General features: G+C 36.4%; 1 protein-coding gene across 4 annotated transcripts in view; it reads left to right on the top strand.

Annotated features, from left to right (window-relative positions):
- Positions 1-23,365, top strand: part of TRIP12 (thyroid hormone receptor interactor 12) — a 106,403-nt gene that overhangs the window by 75,984 nt on the left and 7,054 nt on the right. For 2 of the 4 annotated variants that reach the window (XM_088132165.1, XM_088132167.1), the window contains 17 exons: positions 370-470; positions 2,260-2,434; positions 2,924-3,065; positions 4,932-5,123; positions 5,675-5,826; positions 9,265-9,437; positions 12,218-12,291; positions 12,396-12,595; positions 14,638-14,765; positions 14,931-15,082; positions 15,839-15,981; positions 16,678-16,834; positions 17,125-17,223; positions 18,017-18,131; positions 20,540-20,694; positions 21,320-21,484; positions 22,821-22,985. In XM_088132165.1, coding sequence (XP_087988291.1) covers positions 370-470; positions 2,260-2,434; positions 2,924-3,065; positions 4,932-5,123; positions 5,675-5,826; positions 9,265-9,437; positions 12,218-12,291; positions 12,396-12,595; positions 14,638-14,765; positions 14,931-15,082; positions 15,839-15,981; positions 16,678-16,834; positions 17,125-17,223; positions 18,017-18,131; positions 20,540-20,694; positions 21,320-21,484; positions 22,821-22,985 — 2,488 coding nt within the window. The remainder of the gene's footprint in view (positions 1-369; positions 471-2,259; positions 2,435-2,923; positions 3,066-4,931; positions 5,124-5,674; positions 5,827-9,264; positions 9,438-12,217; positions 12,292-12,395; positions 12,596-14,637; positions 14,766-14,930; positions 15,083-15,838; positions 15,982-16,677; positions 16,835-17,124; positions 17,224-18,016; positions 18,132-20,539; positions 20,695-21,319; positions 21,485-22,820; positions 22,986-23,365) is intronic. The other 2 variants (XM_088132166.1, XM_088132168.1) reach the window with 1 other exon arrangement.

The raw sequence follows: 23,365 nt of genomic DNA on the forward strand, positions 1-23,365 counted from the left end.
CAGCCAAGTTTTATTTCAAGGTTGACCTTGAAACAAAACTCTTGAAATACATGTCAGAATTACTACAGATAAAACATTTTGCACTGTAGTTTCCTATTTCCAGTATTTGAGCTAATGCATGCTCAAAGGCCAAAGTTAAAATACCAACTCTTGGCAACCTTGGAAAGTACATTGCTTGATTCTAGATAAACTTTGCTAAAAGTCACAATTTAAACCATCTTATATCACTGTATTGGCAATAGCTGCTGAAAAATGTTTCCAATAGGATCATTTAAAATCCAGATGTCTTCAAAATCAGTATTTGGAGCTTGTTGAAATGTGAAGCAATGGTTAATAGACCTTATATATAATGTCTTTTTAATTCAATAGCCGATTAAGTGATGTTTTGAAAAGAAAAAGATTGCCAAAACGTGGACCCAGAAGGCCAAAATATTCACCTCCCAGGGATGAGGACAAAGTAGACAATCAAGGTAAGTTTTTGTCAAAACTGTAAAACAGGAATCATTACAATAAATTGGCATCTAGGTTTCTCCAGGACCACATCCTTTTGCCAGGATTGTCCCAGCCAACAAAATTATTTCAAGAGAAAGTGCTGGAATACCCCTCTTGTGAGAAATGTCGAGGCTGTTGCCATGTGGTGCTGCTTTTCTGCTAAGACACCTTCCTTTACAGTGGCCTCCCCACTGACATCAGACTTGCTCACTTCTTGACAATATTGAGGAAATAAAGATAGAACTCTTCCATAGGGCTTCTCTCCAATGTAAGGAGACCATCAGGTTTTTTTTCCCCACATCTAAAATGTTTTAAATATTTTAAACCTGCCATTGATGTTCTAATCCTGTGTTTGAGTCCTGTTACCATGGATGTTTTATTATTTCTCACTACAGATATTTTTTGCTTTTGCTGTAAACTGCTGCGAATCACTTCATTGAAACCAACAGTATACATGTTGAATGAATGAACAAACAGTCAAATATTGGTTACATAACATGGAATAGGAAACTAGGATCTGAAAAAGCCTGGCTTATTTTTTAATTATCTTTATGCTGGTTATTAGGCTATTCATTTGCAGATATTTTGATTTGCTTGGGAGAGAAAAACAATGATTATGGAGTTTGGATGACCCAAGGTACTAACAGGGAGAAGCAAAACAAGAGCAAACTGTCTACAAATTTTTTAAAATCTTTTTTTTAAAATGCAAACATAGAGTTGGAAACACAGACACAATATTTTTTAAAAACCAGGGTGGTGTCCTGTTTCAGGCTGAACAAACACACTAGCTTGATTTAGAAATGGTTTATTGATGAATAGTATTGCAGGGAATTACGAGGGTAGGCAGAGAGTTGGCTGTGCAGATGCATGCTTGCCCTGGAAAATACAGGGAAGCAAAAGTCTTGCTTGATAGCTAGGCATAGCACAATTGGTTTAGAGTTAAGTCCAGAGTCAAGCCATAGGACACAGACAGAAGATAGGTTTGAGAAAACAAGGTGCAGCAGCAGTGACAGAGAGGCAAATGTTTACTGCAGTCCAGGAGTCAAATACTAGAGAGATTAGTCAGCTAGATAGAGTCGAAGAACAGAACAGGAAGCAAGGACACAGGAATGCAGATCCTAGGTGGGTGAGTTGTTTCCAGCAGAGAGGCAGTTGCTGGCAGCTATTCTTAAATAGTCCAGTTACAGGTGTAGCTCAGTTACAGGCATTTGTGTCTTTGTTTCTGGAAGAGCTGAGCTGCACAGTTGCATCCTGGAGGTGGATGCCCTGCCAGAATCTGGCCCCTCATCACCTAACGCCTCCTGCCCCTGCTCCTGGGGATTTTCTTCCTCAAGTCATTGATTGTCTGCTGACTCCTGATGCTGACAGCCTCAAGTATCAGGCCCCTCAGCATCTTGATTCAGAGGAGTCCTTGACAGTTGGTAGGTATACTGGTGAACTGTTACAGTGGTGTATGCCTGTAATGGCAGCTTGTATGTATATGTAAACCATGCAGTGGCAGCAGTATGTATATGTAAACCATGAACAATAAATGTCTTCATTTTGAAGGTTCATTTGATAATGCGTTACTATTTTTAATTCACTTGGCAGCTGTAACTGCTTATAGCTTGCTGAGGATTGAATCAGATACTCATGAAGTATTAACAAGCACAAACGTTGGTAGCTCTTAAGATAGAACAGTCTTAGGATAAATTAGCAAATATATTCATCCTAGGTAAGATTCTTTAAACTTAAATTCTGTTACTGTTTTCCATTCTTTTGCAAAAGCAAAAAGCCCTACTGCTACGCAGTCTCCTAAATCTTCCTTCTTGGCAAGTTTGAATCCTAAAACGTGGGGAAGATTAAGCACACAGTCAAACAGCAACAACATTGAACCAGCACGTACAGCTGGTGTGAGTGGTCTGGCAAGAGCTGCTTCAAAAGATACAATATCCAACAACAGGTACAAAAAATGGGAATAAACGTTATTAAATAAAACACCATTCTGTTCAATGTTCATCATGACTCTTAATTTTTTTTTTAATGTATTGGTTTGTCTATAGCAACTAAGCCTACAACTTCCTTAATGAGAGAAGAGCCTGCAGAGTGTGTTGGGTCAAAAATGTTATCCAAATGTTAGATGATGGAGAGTACTAAGGAATGGAAATACATGTGTGAAAATCAAAGAACAAATCCTTCAAGCTAGAACTAAGAAGAATAAGTAGGACAAGAATATTATGCTTACTGTAAAAAGAAAAGGAATGTTGAAGAAACAAGTCATTCTGAAATAAGTGGGGAGTACTGGTGGAAGAAAAACCTTTGGCTTTTAGTTTTCACGCTCTCTGAAAAGATGTGATTCTTGTTTACATTATAAATATGTAGTCAAGAGTTGTTTAAGGAATCTGTATGTAGTACAAAGGTGGTAATGTATTAAATTGTACATTTCTTGTAGAGAGAAAATTAAGGGTTGGATTAAGGAGCAAGCTCACAAATTTGTGGAACGTTATTTTAGCTCGGAGAATATGGATGGAAGCAACCCTGCACTAAATGTGTTACAGAGACTTTGCACTGCAACTGAACAACTCAACCTTCAGGTTAGGATATCTTTTTCACCCATCTTTGAATAAAAGGATAACTTTTTTGGGAGTACAGAAATTAAGCAGATCGCTGCTTAAATTATATATATCTTCTGGCTTAAGCAAAAATGTTTAATGTAAATAGCTTTGCTTTGGAAAGGAAAGATTTTTAAAACTTGGTAGTGATCAAGGATTTTGCTTTTTTAGTTTGTAGTTCTCTTCTGAAGAAAGATGATGATATATTCTCACTATCAGTTTTTATACAATTAGTTCTTTAGGATATAATTAGAATTATACCACCACCTTCGATTTTTTAAAAATTCTAATGTATAATTTTAGAGTAAAGTTACTGAGTACAATTGAACATAGAGCAAAACTAGAATTTAAGCTCAGTCTCTAGTGTGAATTTAATATTGCAAACAGAAGTAACTTGGGCTGACCAGGGCTGAGTACACAATAGATTGTTATGGAATTCCTATTCCAGGTAATGATCCAGTATGAAATGTGCACATTCATGGAAGGGATGGATAGCCATACCTTATGTTTTAAATATACCAGAATTTTGCATTTGAATAGTTTTTGGATTTAGCCTGCAGCCAACTAAATGTTATTTTCCCTGACAATACATATTTTAAAATAATTGAATATAAAAATGTCAAGCAATTGGGCTTTGATAGTATCCAGACAAAACAACTGTTGCTTCAATTTAAGCGCTTCAAAAATAGTTGCACTCATTTCATGATACAGTTAGTCCTCGTTTAGCGACTGCCTCATACAGCAACCGTTCGTAGTTACAACAGTAATGGGAAAGTAACTTGGCAACCAGTCCTTGTATTTATGACCTTTTGGAGGTCTATAAAGCAAAGAAAAGCTGAAGTAAGCTTCGCTTAACGATCAAGTTGACAATCCCCATTGTTGTCACTAAATAAGGACTACCTATAGAAGAATGTATTTGTACTAATGCAAAGTGTGATGTGTAGACCTTTTCTTTCTGGCTTATGCAAGCCTCATGTGGTTATTTCAGAAATTGTTTTTGGGTGTCTCTGCATGCATAGTTCTGTTGCTTTCCTTTCTATTAAACATGAATCTGCTTTAATGATTGTTAAGTGAAGTGGTTGCTAACTGAAATTGCAATTGTGCTTATGATCTTACTTCAGCTTTCCTTTGCTTTATGGACCTCCAAAGGTCATAAATGCTTTATTCATGATCCTGTGCATTGCAAAACACCTTGTTCAGATGCTTTGCACAGGCTTATTACAGGGTCTGGTAGTCTCTATTTAGTCCGGTACTTGGCTAATAAAAATTATCTCATAATTCTGTAAGAGTGGCCCTTAATATTCTCATTCAGCTGTATTAAGTGTTCCTTCATACTTCTATCACTAATTTGTTTTTAAATATTACTGGTCATATACTAATTAGTGAACGGAGAACGAATGAAAACTTCTGGGTTCAGAAATAATGGAAAATTATGAATTAAATAAGCCATGGTGGAGACATTGAAATTGGCATGAAAGTGAGAGGGGAAAAAAATGCATAGCTTAGTCCTTATTCTTTGTTGCCTCAATCAGTCAGCAGAAAAGTTAATCCATTTTTGTATGTGTGAGAAAATTTCACTTGGGTGGCTCTGAGGAAGTGTCTTGAACAGGAATATTTAAAGCATCCTATCTGTGTGCCCATGAATTGCATGAGTGTATTGTGCTGTATCTCTTACTTACATTGTGTATTCCGATTATGTCAAAACAGGTCAACAAAACTTAAACCTGCGTATATTTTGCAGTATGTCTTTCTCTAGTTTCTGTTTTTAACTACTGTGGTTCTGTTCCATTTGTGGAACAGTTTCTATACTACTAAGCCTTGTTCTTATACAGAGACTCTTTATTTCAGGTGGATGGTGGAGTTGAGTGCCTTGTAGAAATCCGTAGTATAGTCTCTGAGTCTGATGTCTCTTCGTTTGAGATCCAGCATAGTGGGTTTATGAAACAACTGCTGCTTTATTTGACGTCAAAGAGTGAAAAAGATGCTGTAAGCAGGGATGTCAGATTGAAAAGGTTCCTTCATGTGTTTTTCTCTTCTCCTGTAAGTATGTATATATTGTTGAGTATTATAGGGGTCTCTTCATTCCAGTGTATGTTATCTGCTCCGTAAGAAATCTTTTGGAGATGATGCTAAAGGCATTTCTGTCAGACAAATGTATGCTGGTTATTTTACACCAGTAAATGCTTGTCAGCCAAATTATGAAATATGGCTTGATGTTGACATGATACAATGAAAAATGTATGAATTTTCTATTTGATATGTAAATTCTTCAGTTTAATGATGCAGAATTTTGACAAAATTAAATAAAAAACAACTGCAGTGCTCCTAGTGAACTATAGTCTTTCAGAGTTGTATTATCATGAACATTTAGAATATAGCTTCCTCATTACCCAGAGAAGTGAATAATATTGTACTAGGTAGTCATCCAATTTTAGTTCTTTAATTTCAGTTCCTGCACTAAGCAGAGGATGAATTCAGTGGTCCCTTCCAACTATGTAATTTTGTTCCATTTCTATTTGTCAGTTTGGAGTTTCTAAATGATGACTTCCCCAAGCTTTTTACATAATGGGAAAAAACTTTAACTTTTCCAGCTTCCTGGAGAAGAACCCCTTGGAAGATTAGAACCCCTAGAAAATGCACCTTTGTTGGCATTGGTCCATAAAATGAATAACTGTCTTAGTCAGATGGAGCAATTTCCAGTTAAAGTCCATGACTTTCCAAGTGGAAATGGAACAGGGAGCAGGTAAGGATTAATGCTCAGGTAAACTTATTTGTATTCCTTGTAGAGTGTTCCTTGTATCATGAATTCTGCACAGCTAAAATGATGTGCCAGATGGTGTTTATTGTTCCTTTAACAGATAACCATAGTTCTGACACCACAAAAACCAATATCTATTATCAGTGCTATATTTTCTCTAAATAATGAATAGGTATTTCCAAACTATATGAATAGGTGGAACATCTTAAACTGTTTTCTGTAGAGCTTGTAAGGACTTAATATTTATAAAATTCCAGCTTCCTAAATCCAGCATGATGCATGAACTTCAGTTATCAGAATACAACTTGCCCTTTCCTCCACCTGCACTTCACACTTTCACCTCTAAAATAATTTGAAATCTTCCTCAACCTCCTGGAGAAGCATATGAGTCTGTATGTACCCACATAAGAGAGAGAAAGAAAATGACCTCTTTCTGTCATTAGCACCAAAGGTGAATTTGATATAATCTGTAGTGGCGGAGACATTACCAGATAGATCTATAACCAAAGCTGTATTGACCAAATATGGTAGGATAATGAAAGCTAAATCCAGAACGCTTTATGGACCATGCACACCATACAATGATGCCTTATCTGTGTTGGTTTATGAAAGAAGATAATAGATTTTAAACTGGTAGAGGTTCAAGATTTTTCCAGTTTCAAGGTTATCTCAGTCTTCTAAAATATATGCACTTTTGAAAGTAATTATTTTTTTAAACCAGCAATCCTGTCATTTTTGTTAATCTGCCAGTAAATTGTTTTCCAGTAGTGAAAGTTAAAATTTAGTTGTCTTCTAAATTTTACTACATCTTGAGGTTAATACAATATCATTATTGTGGTTGCAAGTTGTATTGTAGCTCTAGTATTTTAATCAAGGCATGTTCTGATGGTTTAATTTTCTTAGGTGCTGATGCTCATTAACTACTAGAGGTTAATCAACATTGATTGTACTTCATATTTAGAGAAAACAACTCTTGGTTTGAATTCAGTGCATATAGATTGGATTTATAATATTACTATATTAGGTTTCCTTTTGATATTGTGAGAACAAACCTCTTTGCTCCTAGTTGTTTCCCAGGTGTTATCCATGGTTTGAGCCATCCCTTTGTGGAATAGTTGCAAAGGTAACATCCCTAAAGGTGTCTCCGGTTCTTCATGCATGGTCTCTGTGCATCACTTATATGGGCTTTGTGAATCTTCTATAGCTGAAGAAAATTTTCCCAGGCAACTATGCCAGTATTGGCATGCATGGAAACAGTCCTCCTCCTTTCCTCTTGGTTCATTTTCAGCCACTTCAGCAGTTAGTTAATTGTTGAAGATGTCCTTTTTTTCTTTAATCACCTCTCTTGTCAAGAAGTGCACTCATTGATTTTGTTTTCAGAGAGAGGGTATAATATAATTGTTGGGCTCCAATTGGTAGCTTTAGTCTGTTGAGAGAGCTCCAGTCTATAGCTTTGTGGGCCAGTACAATCAGGGTTAGTGCTCTGTTAGTACCATGGCTCTTGGAACTCGTAGCATTGGTGACTTATTCTCCAGTGTGGTTGTGCCCCTGAGGGTCTTATACACAGAAATGATTTTTCAGAACAAGTGCCCTTTTCAGTAGGTTATCAGTCCTTCTTCATTCCACAATGTAGCTCTCAGATACAATTGTTCGGTTGCCCTTAGTATTCCCTTGAGTAACTATGAGAAGCCTCATTGCAGGTTCTTGTCCATTTATGTGCAATGGATTCTGAATGAATTTGGAATTGTTGTGTTTTCACTCCACATGGCCCCTGTTAATATCAGCAGTGCTATTTAAGGGTATAATTCTGCCAGATCTCTACAAAGAGACATCTTGTTAAGACCTTGTGTTTTGTCAGATGTTCCCAACTTGATCAGTGGGCCAGGATAGATCCTTAATTTGGTAGGGTAGTACTCTCATTCATTTTGATCTAAGAGGAGCACCTGGCCACCATTGTCAGATAAACTTGCTACTCCCCCAAACATGTGTTGGACTGAGACCGCAATAAAGAAAAACAGATTGTTTACCTGCAGCTGTAGTTCTTTATCACCTGTGCATTCACACAAACCACTCTCCTTCCTCTCTTAGGTGCCTATCTTGCTGGGTGACTCTAATTCAAGTATTTCTTTGCTAGTCCTTAGGAACTGAGAAGGAAACAGGAGAATTTCCTGGGCAATACTGACACATTTTCCACCAAAAATCTCAACTATAGAAAATTCTTGACTACTAAAAAGCTCACCTATAGAAGGTTCTTGATGGGCTTTAACGCAGTTGTAAAACCTGTATTTGTGAACGTGCAGATGCCAACCAAAAGATTTATAATTACAAATAAGCAACCTGTCTGTCTTCAGAGTATTATTTTACATAATTTTTCTATAGAATTATCTTTGAATCAAGATAATCCACTTATTTGATGAATAATTTTATTAACTGATGTATGAAAATCCATATGGATCATGAGGAAAAGACACAGAAAGCACTATATAAATCTCAGGCTAAACTTCTTAAATGAGATTGTCATTGAAATTATAGTCCAAATGGTTTCCTTTGTTTTTCTTTCAAGATAAGCAAATCTATCTTTCAAAAATAAAATTCTACCATTGATATCTAACATGTTTCTGTAGATTGATAAATAAGCATTTTTGGTGTTATTATCTATAATCGTTTTCTTAACTGATGTACAAAATTCCTGAAAGGAACTGCCATTCTTTGAGGAATTCACCAAGTTAAAAAATACACAGGAGTAACTGTTGGGAAGTATTAGCTATTAAATGATGAGGATATCAGCTTCACTGAAATGTTCCTGTTATCTTCCATCATTCCATTGCATCTGTAGGAATTGTGGGATAGTAGAAGTCTATGTTGCTTTCATACTAGATTGATGAAAAACTACAGAACTAGATTTTTTTTCTGTAATTTGAACTAAAAACAATAACCTAAGTTAGGTTAAACAATAACCTAAGTTAGGTTAAACAATAACCTAAGTTAGGTTAAACAATAACCTAACACATTTGTATACTTGAACATTTAGGTTAAAATTAACGAGATCGGACTTCTAATGAAATAATATGTAATTGTTTTCTTCTATTAGTGCTTTGTAGTGCACTACTCTGCATATTTATTCAAAAGGAAGTCACACTTTTTAATGGGTCTTACTCCGAGTAAGATTGTATGAAGATGCTATCTTAGTCAATTTAAACTGTCTTGAACAGCACCTTGCTATAATAAATTGAAAGCAAATGAAAGATATGTGGTGGTATGGAGGCTCTGAATTAGAAAGACAGATTAAAATGCCTGTAGTCTTACTAGTTTAATTTGTGTAGCCAGTGCAAAAGATAAAATATTTTAATTATTGTAATGAATTGATTGTATGAAACTGAAAATAGAATAACTGTAGCAACGTTTTTCATAAATTATCTTGAGTTTTTCTCTTAACAGAGGATCCCAAGCTTTAAAATTTTTCAACACTCATCAGTTAAAATGCCAGCTGCAAAGACATCCAGACTGTGCTAACGTGAAACAGTGGAAGGGTGGACCTGTGAAGATAGATCCTCTAGCGTTGGTACAAGCCATTGAAAGATATCTTGTAGTTAGAGGTATTTTATTCTTGTTAATGAGCCACTATCAATATATGGTCACAATTGTATGTCATTTCTAGTTGTGTTTTAATAGCTCAGTTTTTACATATTATAACCCACTTGGTTAAAAAGAGTTTAAAGAACTTAGCCAAGGCTGCTTTGTGTACCACTGCATATAATTATTCAGTTTGATTGTCATTCTAGTTCCTGTTGCATTCATCCTCAGTTGTTACATACCTAGCTGCTGGAGTGATACTTCTAAGAACAATTTGGTCTGCCCAATCCAAATGGTCTATGTTCATATATAGTCCAGAATCAGGAATATGTTAAGAAGCTAATCTGGACAAATGACACTATTTGAAAGTCATTTCTTATAGAATATTGTTATAACTCTAATTAAAATTTTTTACCAGAGTACAATCATAACAAAGTAGTATGTTTAGGGGCAGATGACAGTGGCTGTCTATGACTGAATGCTTTGCCCACAGTCTCCTGCTGACAAGCACATTGCTATAGATGCTGTTCTTCTATGTTCATGGAGTAGTAGGTAACATATGTGTTGCTTAGAAATGGATATTGGTGATACTACTCTAAGTTTACATCATGGGTGGGCAGTTGTTCACCACTTAGAGCTGTATTTGTTGATGGCTTTTAGGTCAGGAGTCAGCATGTGCACACATAACGTTTTCCCTGGTACATCAGGGAAATGATTGCTGACTGCTGGAGTGTCAGGGATTGCACGTGTTACATAAGGCAAGGAACTTTTCCAGGGTGATATGACAACATTTTCTGCCCAAATTCTTTGATGCTGCTGGGATATATAGCTCATGAAACATCAGATTCTGAATGGCAGTGGCTCCCCATCTTGCATTTCTGATAGATGATAAATAGATAAACATGGCTATGCCAGATGGCCTGGGGGCCTGAAGGGGCTCGCATTGTTTGAATTGGATGGTGGGATGATCGATACTGTCTCCCCCCCCCCCACATCATCTTGAATTGTACATAGTCTTTTTATATAGAATTGTTATTAGTTAATTTTAAAATGGATATTTATATTTTTATTGTTTTTACTATTTTGGATTTTAATTGTGAGCCGCCCAGAGTCACCCTCTGGGGGAGATGGAAGGCATATAAATTTAATAAATAAATCGTCCATCCATCCATCCATCCATCCATCCATCCATCCATCCATCCATAATAGCAGTATGTCCGTTAGTTTGTGTGAGCCCATATCTTAGTATATATATAATATAGTATAAGCAAAAATGATCATAAACAGAGTTTACCAAAAACCATATAGTAGTAGTAGTAGTAGTAGTAGTAGTAGTAGTAGTAGTAATAGAAGCATAGGTGGTGTGGAATGTTACAAGTACACCAAACAGTTGAAGAAGAAAAAAGGGCATTGGAAGAATATCTGAAGGACAGTAAAGAAGTTGCACTGAAGCTAGTACACCATGAAGGCTTACTGAATGTCACAGAGTCCAAATTGGCCTATAAGAAAGACCAAATGAAGAATAGAAAAGACACATGGTGAGGCAAAGTATTACACAGCCAGTACACAAAAAAATTAGCAGGCAAGGCAGATAACAACAAGACCTGGCAATGGCTAAGAGCAGGAAAGTTGAGGAAAAAAACAGAGGGGCTAATTCTGGCTGCACAAGACCAAGCCTTAAGAACAAATGCATATAAAGCCAGAACTGAGAAAACAGCAACAAACAGCAAATGCCGCCTCTGCAAAGAAACTGAAGAAACTGTGGACCATCTAGTTAGCTGCTGCAAGAAGACCGCACAGACTGACTACAAACAACGGCATGACAAAGTAGCAACAATGGTGCATTGGAATATCTGCAAGAAATACCATTTGCCTGCAAGCAAGATCTGGGGGGATCACAAAACAGACAAAGTCATAGAAAATGAAGAAGCTAAAATGCTCTGGGACTTTAGAATTCAAACAGACAAGCATCTGCCTCACAACACCCCAGACTTAACAATTGTTGATAAGAAAGACAAAAAGTCTGGATAGTGGACGTTGCAATACCTGGAAAGAGCAAAATAGAAGAGAAAGAACTGGAGAAAATCACAAAATATAAAGACGTGCAAATAGAAATAGAATGACTATGGCAAAAGAAAGCAAAGATAATACCAATAGTTATATTCACTTTAGGTGCAATCCCAAAACATCTGGAGCACCAGTGGAAGACCATCGGCATTGACAAAATCACCATCAGTCAATTGCAAAAGGCAGCTCTACTTGGAACAGCTTATATCCTGTGACAATACCTTTAACACCATCAAACAACCACATCTGCTTATCCCAGGTCCTTGGGAAAGACTCGATAGGTGGATAAAAATGCCAAATCCAGTCTAAACATCTGGCTGACTGTGCAACCAACCATAATATTGATAATCTAAAAACCATAGCACCCATCACTTATCCTAGAAGAAACTTGCAAGTAACTCTCCCCACACCTCAAGCAGACAGTTCTAATTGTCCTTCCTTAGATCATTCAGTATGATGAAGCTTCTTGGTAAGCTTCTTGGAACTCCCATACCAAATCCCATTCTTTGTGTATTGATTACTTCAGATATAATACAACACAGTGATTTAGCATTTAATAAAAATAGTTTTAAAAAGCCAAGGCAATTTTTCCCTTTCTTTGCTTCCTCCACCAGAGTGGGGAAAAATCTATAAACTTAAAAGTATAAAAGATATTTTTGCAGCTTCTGTAATTACTGTAAAAGCTTTTTTTTTTTTTTGAAGATCCAGTTGCACATTTGTTCTCTTTTTATCTTAGGTTATGGCAGAGTGAGAGAAGATGATGAAGATAGTGATGATGATGGATCAGATGAGGAAATAGATGAATCTCTGGTAAGGCACTGTTCAGTGTATAACTCTACTTTGCATTTTCAAAAGTTGTTTTTAAAGGTTTTTCTCCCCCCACCGCCACTACTACTACTTCTTTTTTAATATAGGCTGCTCAGTTCCTAAATTCAGGGAATGTGAGGCACCGGCTTCAGTTCTACATTGGAGATCATCTCCTGCCATACAACATGACAGTTTATCAAGCAGTTAGACAATTCAGTCTGCAGGCTGAAGAAGAGAGGGAATCTACAGATGATGAAAGTAACCCATTGGGAAGAGCTGGCATATGGACCAAAACTCATACCATTTGGTGAGTCCAAAGAAAGGATCAATGACAGTTATCCTGTAAATGTAATGAAAATACACATTAAGCTATTTGAGCTAAGGTCTTGCATTTTAACAATCAGCATAGATGTTGTTTTTACTTCATCTGTTTTGAGAAATAGTTGAATTAGTATTTCTGAAAGAGATACACACACACACTTTTTATTTATAAATTCAATGCATTTTAACTACTCTTAATTCCTAGCCAACGTGACAACATGGAGGGCAGTAGTTTGGGGAAGATTTATTTTAAAGCTTTCTGAATGGTTTAATCTAGTGTAAAAATCAAGGAAGAAAGCATTCCTGGGAGTTAGTTTATTTCATCAATTTCAAACAGGAAAAAATAATTCTGGCTTCATTGTTTGCCATTTTAGAGCCTGAATGAAATATAGACACTAAAATTAAATGTTTATTTGCTGGTGAAAGAAAATTATGAGACTACTTGTTGCATTTTAGAAAATAACTTGTTTGAATAATAAGACTGAATGTTTCAAGTTAATACTGGAGACTCTACTATGAGGTGAAATATGACATTAAAATGTGCTATCTTTATTTATTTATAATTATTTTGAATTTATATTTGTTTATATATTTGAGTCATATCCCACCTTCCACCAGGAGTTCAAGATGGCATATAGAGCACTCCAATTCCGATTTTTCCTACACACATTACATTTTGAGATCGGTTGAGCTGAGAGATAATGACTGGCTCAAATCCCCCAGTAAGTTTCAATAGCTGAGGGTGGATTTGAACCTGGTCTCCTAAGGCCTAGTCCAACTTTTAACTATTTGTATCTCTTTTCAGTGGCTGATATTTTGGCTCAAGCATTGTATGTAGAAGTCAATATGGAATGGTCACTTCTTCATATGTTGAAGGGAATTGAAAGGGAAACTGTGGGCCTCCTTGGGCTAGACCTTATGGAACAATGGTGGTTGAACTCCTAACCTCTTTAAATTGAATAATTTGAATGGAACTTTTATCCTCCAATAGACTTTTTAATGAAAATATCTTTTGGCACCTTGGAGTCTGGTTAATTTGTTAGGCCATAGCATTTCATGGAGGTCACTCCCTCAACCACATGAATCTTTCATTTGACATGTATATGTCACAGCAAATGGCAGCACCTAACCAGTTTTATCTGGATTCTGAAATGAAGCAGGGCTGGGCCTGGTAGTTACATGGATGAGAGACCACCAGAGAGTTCCAGGGCTGTAGGCTAGACTAGGCAGTTGAAAAAAATCCTAGAAGACAGTGCAAAACCACTTCTGCACTGTTTTCAGGAAAACTGCTTGGATATGTCCATGTAGTAAAACATGGTTCAAGCCATTAGTTAAGTAAACAGGCCATCACCACAAGGAAGACCATTTAAAAACATAAGGCTCAAAAATTTGGATTGGATGGTTTTCATTGGATTTAACATTTTGTAGGTACACACCTGGGAACCATATGGCATCTGGGAAATTGGCCACTAGTGTACAATAGCCTCCTCGTGAATTAAAGAAACCCAGTATAATCTTTGCATCCATGTCGGTCTTCTCAATAACTGACCTATTTCGTTCTTTCCAGGAAGGATGGAACATCAGTCCAAAGTATTTAATGGACCTGATTTGTATACTGAGTTTCCATTTATTTGCGTTTATGGCAGCAGAACCCCTTTAAAAAAAATTAAGTTAGCTTTTCCTCATCATAGTAGGTTGCTACAGCTCAGTGTCTTCTCCTGAGTCCAGTCTGTTTAGTACAAAAGATAGCTGCATCCTCAGCATAATGAAACATGGTGATCTGTCTATACCTCAGGCTGGAAGGTTAAAAGTTCTTTTTAGTTAAAGCTGGAACTGTAGAGTTCAAAGAAATATCAAGTAAAATGCTGTTCTGTTTCACCCCTATTTTAAGTATTTTGATTTTATAGGTATCACTTTATTTTTTGATTGACATGATTTTTTGTGTTTAAATTGTTCCAAGGAGAAAAAGCTATTGCTCATGCTTCCCAGTTGTTTGGTCAATTAATTATTAGAATTTGTTTCTTTTAGGTACAAGCCAGTGCGAGAAGATGAAGATAGTAATAAAGATTGTGTTGGTGGTAAAAGAGGAAGAGCACAAACTGCTCCTACGAAAACATCCCCCAGAAATGCAAAAAAACATGATGAATTGTGGCATGGTAAGCAATTTGTTCATTTGCTAATGTAGGTTGTATAAGTTTTGAAGTATATTGCTTCAACTGCAGTTTAACTGACATTCTGTTTCTGTACTAGTTTTATGTTAAATGAATGCAATGAAAATATCTTATATAATTCCTTCTCTAATAGAATATGTTTTCTTGTAGATGGCATATGTCCTTCTGTCTCAAATCCTTTGGAAGTTTATCTTATATCTTCCCCTCCTGAAAGTATAACTTTTGAAGATCCTTCATTAGATGTTGTTATTCTTTTAAGAGTTTTACATGCCATCAGTCGCTATTGGTATTATCTGTATGATGTAAGTACGCATGGCACAGATGCCTGGGTCTATGATGAATTTCAGTTTTTCTTAAGCATAACTTAAACTACATTTTAATTGTTTACTTGTCCATTTAAGATCAGCAATGGAATGTTAATTAACAATGTATTAAACTATTGATTATTGTTTCAATGGCAATAGCATTGTTTTACTACAAATCTAATTTGTCCATGTGTATCAATAGAAATTTATAGTGGACCTGAATAATGTACTCTTTGGTTATCCATTCATGCAGAAATTACACTTTAAAAACTATATAAAATGTTGATTAGTTGACACTTCTAAGAATGTAAGAAGTGCCTTGGATCACAGCAAAGACAATCTATTCAGTGTCCTCCTAAGTGCACATGTCCCAAGAAATTGTTAAACCATTTACATGGTCATTTACCAAATGATTCCCTGTCAATGTACTTCAAAATGCATTGCAAGGAATTTAAGCTGAGTTGGTTTGGGAAGATGCCATAAATTTTGTCCGTGTTTTGTGGTAACTGTCTACGTTATATGGGCTATGGTTAATGGGAAGAGGAAATTTAATATAGAGAGGAAGTGGGAGAGTTAAGTTGTATGTGCTCATACCTTGTTCTGATTCCATGCTATGGTTTATAGAGAGGCAAAGCAGGTTCAGAAGACATGTCACAATCTCTATTATCATACATGTTTTTGGTAAAAAAAAATTGTAATGGTCTTGATACAGGTAAGTTCCAAATAGAAACAATTTTCTTTTTGTTACTGTAGAATGCAAGCTGTAAAGAAATTATTCCAACATCAGAATTTATCAACAGTAAGCTAACAGCAAAAGCTAACAGACAGCTTCAAGATCCTTTGGTAATAATGACAGGAAACATACCAACATGGTTGACGGAGCTTGGAAAATCATGGTATGGAGTTTGACTTTAGACTTTACTGTTAATCACTAGATATTTTAATATGTCATTCCTTATTGCATAAGATTCCCTTGTTATAAAGGAATAAAAAGATAGGGAAGTAAATGCAAAACACTAAATTTTAATTTGGAGTAGGTAGGTGGATGACCTTATGAAATATATAAGACATCTAGATTTAATAAGCACCTTAAGTTTACATGTGGCTATATATTTCAGGTTACTGAAATACCTAATACAAAGTAGAATAATAAGCAATTACCTGTACAATGGTTTGAATGGGTTTGTTTTTTTTTAATGTTTTTTAATATTTATGCAGTTTGCAGAGATACTTATTGGGAGAACAGAAAAAATAGTGAAAAGACAGGTATTGTTCTTTAGTAACAGTTTTCTAAGACATAACACTAGATTGTATCCCTGCTCCCAAAAGTTGCTTGTTCTGTTAATACCTGACTCTTGAAATGAATGCCTCAAGTATCATTCATGTCTCCAATAGTGTACTTTAAATATTTTACTGTATTTAATATTTTTTTTCGTTAATGTATTTGGTAAGTTATCTTTAAAAATTATATTGGGTAGTGAGAACTAGTTTAATGAAGGTGTTTTCAGCATCATGATTACAGCTTTGTAATGACATTTAATTTTAAGTTCCAAAATAAACTTGTAATGTAAACATGACTTCTCTTTTTATAGTCCTTTTTTCTTTCCATTTGACACACGGCAAATGCTGTTTTATGTAACTGCATTTGACCGCGATCGAGCCATGCAGAGACTGCTGGACACTAATCCAGAAATCAACCAGTCTGATTCTCAGGATAGCAGAGTAGCACCCCGGCTGGATCGGAAGAAGGTAAATTATTGTAAGAAAATCAGTTTTTTAAGCCATTGGAGTTTGAATAAACCAGGAATTGAGCATCAAGATCAATCTGTTCATTTGCAATATTAGGTTATTTCAGTAAACCATAGCTAAAACAATCCAAGACCTAGGTTGATATGTGAATTCAACCTATGTCAGATTTCCATTAAATGTCATTTAGATGAATTGTATCATGAACGTATTTCCACCAATGATGGTTATGTTGAAATTGTAGCTGGACAGTGAATGCTGAAGAAGTAATTTGTCCTTTTCTTTGTCACCAGCGCACAGTGAATAGAGAGGAATTGTTAAAACAAGCAGAATCAGTGATGCAAGATCTGGGCAGTTCAAGAGCTATGTTGGAAATCCAGTATGAAAATGAAGTAAGCAAAGATTATGGGTGCTTATAATACCTATAATGCTAATGTTTATCTTCTATTTTGAGTGAGTGAAAGGATTAAACAGGTTCTGTACTCTGAATATCTGTTTTTCTTTTTGGTCTACTGTCCTGTAAGCATAGAGGTTGGCAATATTACATCTACAAAATCTCAAAATTAAATTTAAAAATACTTTAAAGTATGAAATCTCATGTCATAGTTCTTGACTGAAATCTTGTGATATTTCAGTTAAAATATCAGAATTTTGCAAATTGATTTGTGAAATAATTAGTTCTCATTTTGGGACAAATCTGGAAAATTCTGAAAAGGAATACATTCCCCAGAATTATTATTTATGAGGTAGGATCTCTAACATTATTTGGTCAGAATTATCATAAAATGATTGAAGTAAAAGTATTTGAAGTAAAAGTATTTTGATTATTTTTCCATCCTGATTGGCTTATAATTAAAAGAAGTCTTTCCACTGCAGTGCTTTCAACAGCTTGCTTTTTTTTTTTTATGTTTGTTCCTCCTTTCAAGAACGTAGTCCTCTGTTTGCTATATAGCTTGCTGATTTTTTTTTTGGTTATAATGGTGAACCTTAGAACAATTTATCTATATTTATCTGATAGTTTAATGTAAAGAAAGGACATCTGTTACATTTTTATCAGTTAAATAATTCCTTTACGATTATTTCTGGATTTTAACAGCTAGCATTTCCTGTTGCAGGGTTGTTGTTGTTGTTGTTGTTGTTCCCAAAGATCATAAAATGTTAAATTGTTATTTTTTTCCTCAAAAGGTTGGCACAGGTTTAGGCCCCACACTGGAGTTTTATGCACTTGTATCTCAGGAACTACAAAGAGCAGACTTGGGCCTATGGAGAGGTGAAGAAGTTACTCTTGCCAATCCTAAAGGTAAATAAGAGTCAAATCAAATTGCATTCCATCATTGATTCAATGATATCTGCCAGTGGAACAAATTTCTTGTCCACTGCAGACATAATTGCCTCTCCAAAGTCCAATCAGGAGAATTAAATACTCTTCTGTTTAATAAGAAGCTTCTCTGTTTAATAAGCAAAGCTTCTCTAACACAGTCTTGGATATATCCCTGTGAAAATGTCTTCATATGTGCACGGGGTGGGAATGGCAGATTGTCCATGACTTCCAAAGCTTGGCGGGCTTTTTCCAGCTGGGCAGGAAGAGTGTACTTTTATTTGGGGCTCTAGTATGCAGATATGCTTAAATCTTTAATTCCCCATTTAAACGAATGATGAGGGTAGAGGGGAATACAGTGTAAGAGCTAGTGTGCTGAGGGTCATGCTCCTGGTTCTTTTCAGAGTCTAAGGAATTTAGAATCCAGTAAATTTAGGGTCACTTCTGCCATGTCCCTGGCATACTCCACTTCTAAAACCAGTATTAGTGGAAATACAATTGGTGGTAGACTTAAGCCTGTAGAATGAGCTACAAGTGTAATTGGGACATTGGACGGACAGACAGTCCTCTCCATTCCCACAATAGAGGTAATTTGCCTGCTTATTCTCAACTCTCACTAGTTGGAGGATTTAGGGACCAGGATTGCCCTGCTTGATTCTTTTTTAGAAAGTAGAAATTCAAGACTGATATTGAAATTTTGGAGGATTTTATACTGTAAATGAGACAAAAGCTTTGGAGAAATTCCAAAAACCATAAATAGCACAGAACTGTAAATATTTATTTATTTATTTAATTTGTCCCCGCCCATCTCCCCACAATGGGGGACTCTGGGTGGCTTACAACATACTAAAAAACATGAATACAGTTAAAAGTTATAAAACCAAACATTAAAAAATAAAAAAGCTAAGAAATCCAAGAGGCCGCTGGGGCCACAGCATACCACTAAGGGGCCAGCCAACCCCAATTCTGATTTCTTCCCTCCCTGCCCCAGGCCAGATGGCAGAGCCATGTCTTTAAGTCCCTCCGAAAGGCCTGGAGTGAGGGGGCCTGTCTCACCTCCGGGGGCAAGATGTTCCAAAAGGTGGGGGCCACAGCAGAGAAGGCCCGCCTTCTGGACCCCACTAATCGGAGTTCTTTTACCGCAGGGATCCGAAACATGCCCTCTCTGTGAGATCGGGTGGGACGGGTAGAGATCGTGGGGGCGAGGTGGTCCTTCAGGTAGCCTGGCCCCATGCCATGTAGGGCTTTAAAGGTGATAACCAACACCTTGAATTGGACCCGGAAGCAAACTGGTACCCAGTGCAGCTCACGGAGCAAAGGTGTTATATGGGTCCTTCTTCAGGCCCCAAAAATTGCCCACGCGGCCGCATTCTGGACCAGCTGCAGCTTCCGGATATTCTTCAAGGGTAGCCCCATGTAGAGCACGTTGCAGTAGTCTATCTGGGAGATAACGAGGGCATGGGTGACCATTCGCAATATGTTAATTACAGTTAAGATATATTCCGCTTGACTTTTTGCTCAATTTGGAGCAGCATAACATTATTATATTACTTGATATTGTTAGTTTCTCTTGAAACTGTCCATGTTTTTAAAAACACTCTAGAGTAAGTATTTCTAAACTGTGGTTAGCTCTAAGATATGATTAGCTTTAATGTTGTTTATTTATTTATATCAAATTTATATGGCTGCCCATCTCATGAGAAGTGACTTGGTGGCATACAACAAAAATATAAAACAATAAACATGTCAAAAAACAGTCATTATTAAAAAGTTTAAAAAGCATAAGGCACACAAGAGGTTAGATTAGCAAGGGAGCTACCTCAAGATCTCACCGGTCCCCTTGACATAGCCAGGTCTTGAGGGACTTCTGGAAAATAAGTTGGAATGGAGCTGACCTTACTTTGGGGAGGGGCAGGGGGAAAATGTTCCATAAGGCAGGCGCCACAGCAGAGAAGGCCCACCTCCTTGGACTTGCCAAGTGTAACCCCCTAGCAGATAGGACCTGCAGCATGCCTCTTTTGCTGGATCTGATGGGATGGACAGATATAACCGGGGAGAGGCAGTTCCTCATATAACCCGGCCCCATGCCATGAAGGGTTTTAAAGGTCAAAACCAGCACCTTGAATTGGACCTGGAAGCAGACTGGCAACCAGTGCAGCTCGCAGAGCAGAGGTGTAACATGCTTTTCTAGAAGTGCACATAACTGCCCGCATAACTGCATTTTGCACCAGCTGAAGCTTCCGGATATTCTTCAAAGGCAGCCCCATGTAGAGTGCTTTTCAGTAATTCAGTTGGGAGGTGACTACGGCATGAGTGACTGTAAGCAGAGCCCTCACAGTCTTAATCTTGTAATTTGACTTGTGCATAAGACTACTTTTTGTTTTGAATAGGAAGCCAAGAAGGGACCAAATATATTCATAATCTTCAAGGTCTGTTTGCACTTCCATTTGGCAGAACAGCTAAGCCTGCACATATTGCTAAAGTTAAAATGAAGTTCCGTTTTCTGGGAAAATTGATGGCAAAAGCAATCATGGATTTTAGACTGGTAAGAGCATAACTGATTTAAGTTTGAAGTAACTTCTGTTACATCATACAGTATTTATGTGAAATTGCAAATTAAGCACTACATTTTTTAATTTTGGAAAAAAAAATTCTATCCAGAATTAGCTGTTTCTAATATAGATATGATTTGGTCATTCAGCTAATATTGTTGTAAAAATTTTATCATCTACATTCAACAAAGAGATTGGTCTGTATGATTGTGGTTTCTCTGGATTGTTCTCTTCTTTGTAAATCAGTTAGGTATGCTTCTTTCCATGTTTATGGTATTATCTTTGTGTCTTTAATTTCATTCATTGTGTTTGTCAATGGTTCCAACGATTCCTCCTTAGTGATCCTCCAGTTATCAGCTATTTGTATTTCTTTCTTAACACAGTAATGTAGCCTGCAGCTTGACATGAAAAATATTATATTGTACCTGTTTGATCTGTGTATTGTCAAGTGCTGTACTGCATAAAAATCCTTGAAAAGATCATGTACCATATTGTTTAAATGATATGTAGTAAAATAATTGTAATAGGATAAAAATACAGTTTATTTAGAAGAGACGGTAATTTATATATTTTTAAAGGTTTAGTTTAGATATTGAAATTTTTGCCTTTTGCTTTTAGGTTGACCTTCCACTTGGCCTTCCTTTTTACAAATGGATGCTGCGACAGGAAACATCTCTGACATCTCATGACTTGTTCAATATTGACCCTGTAGTAGCCAGATCAGTGTATCATCTTGAAGAAATTGTGAGGCAGAAGAGGAGACTTGAACAAGATAAATCACAGGTATCTGTGCTTATTGGGTAGAAAAGGCTTTATTTGATTGCCCATGATGCACTAGCCTGAGTTGTGATTAAGGTATACTTTTACACAAAACATATTTTAATCTTAACTATTACACATTTGAAGACAATATTAAAAAAAATGGCAACAGGTGGCTGTCACTTTTCTAGTCAATTGCTATTCTTCAAATTGTATGGAATAAATAAATTGTTCTCATGGCAGAAACGTTTCCACCAGGCCTGTGAAAACTGTTTGATGGGGTGCTTTGCCTAGGAATGAAGCACCTCTTTGGATGTACTCTGCAAAGCTGCTGCTCAAAGGCTTACCATGCTGCTTGGTGGCCCCCCTGAAGTCTTCTGGGCAGGCACATATATGCCCAGTATACAATTCCAGCTGGATAACCATTCACCTGTGGCTGCCTTGCACCTTTAAGGAGCATATCCAGAGAAATGCTTAGCTTGTTGAATGATTTGCACAGCTTTATTTTTGCATTTGAGACTTTACTGGGTGCTGCTTCAACTTGTATAAATTTCTGATAAAATCCAATTTAAATATGACAGGAAAACATAACTGACAGTAAGCTAGAACAGGTTTTGGTCTTGTGTTTCTTTCTTTTCTTTTTTTGGGTGGCCACAAGATGATCAGAAATGCAGGCTATTCAGTAGAGGTGTTCAAAACATTCTGAGTTTGAAATGGTCAAGTTCAATGACACTTCTAAAATATTTCAAGCTTGGGATTAAAATATCTAAAGTCTAAGAGTTTTGTTTTGCCCTGTTCTTGAAACTTGGCCATTTTGAGCAGCTTTGTTTTGAGTGTTCCTAGAATTGTAATTGGGTTGCTTTCTTTCAAACTTCCCAATCTAGCTAATTTAGGAGCAGGGATGGCTTATTTCCCTGCTGCTGTTGACTTAAGCTAGGTGGGGAGACAATGGGGGTGGTGTGCTGAGAGAAAGCTGGCAATTATTTAAAAATGTGGCTCAGGGTGTGAAAAGTAATTTTGTACTTCTGTTGGAGAGAAAGGATCAAAAGCTACTGTAACTGACCACCTGCAATTACTCAGTTTTAGTTATATTTTTCAAATAATGTTAGCACTGGTATTAGATTAGAGAGATGAAAGGTTCCATCCTCATTTCCATCTGCCTTTCAATTAATTCCCCCTTGAAGGAGTATTTTGCTTCCTCCCCCATTTAAATTAATTCTTCTGAGAAGGTGTTGTATATGCACTAGTACTGACTTTGTGTTGAGATTTTGGATAACATTATCTTACTTAAGCAAAATTCTTATTTAAAAAGTCTTTTAAGGTTTTCCAGGTTGTCACTTGTTTATGTTTGTACCTTTAGACCAAAGAAAGTCTACAATATGCACTGGAGACCCTTACAATGAATGGCTGTTCAGTAGAAGATCTAGGGTTGGATTTCACATTGCCAGGGTTTCCAAATATAGAACTGAAAAAAGGAGGGAAAGACATACCTGTCACTATTCACAATTTAGAAGAATATCTCAGAGTAAGTAACATAAGATTTTTTTGAAGGATTTGTTTGGTAGGAAGGCCTTATTACTAATGCTAATTATGAATGATTGCTGATCTGTATACATGTTCCATGATGCTGGTGATGAAATTTCAACCGTAATTTTTTTCTGCGGATTCTTTCTAACAAACTTGCTAACAAGATGTGTGTTATTTAATGACTGGATTATGCTTATTTATATGTGTTTATTATACTGATATTCTACGCTTCCATTGTACTTGGAGAAGCAATGGATTTTAATTATTTTTTAAAACTTAAAGGTTACACTTAAAAAACAAAATATTCAGTAGAAATCTTTACATATATATTTAAAATCATAGACCACTTAAATCTGTGTCAGCACAGGACAACAATAC

This window comes from Python bivittatus, unplaced genomic scaffold (assembly GCF_059951505.1).
Source record: "Python bivittatus isolate LINGU-HERP-01145 unplaced genomic scaffold, Pbiv_v1 ctg000980_np1212, whole genome shotgun sequence".
Taxonomy (NCBI): domain Eukaryota; kingdom Metazoa; phylum Chordata; class Lepidosauria; order Squamata; family Pythonidae; genus Python; species Python bivittatus.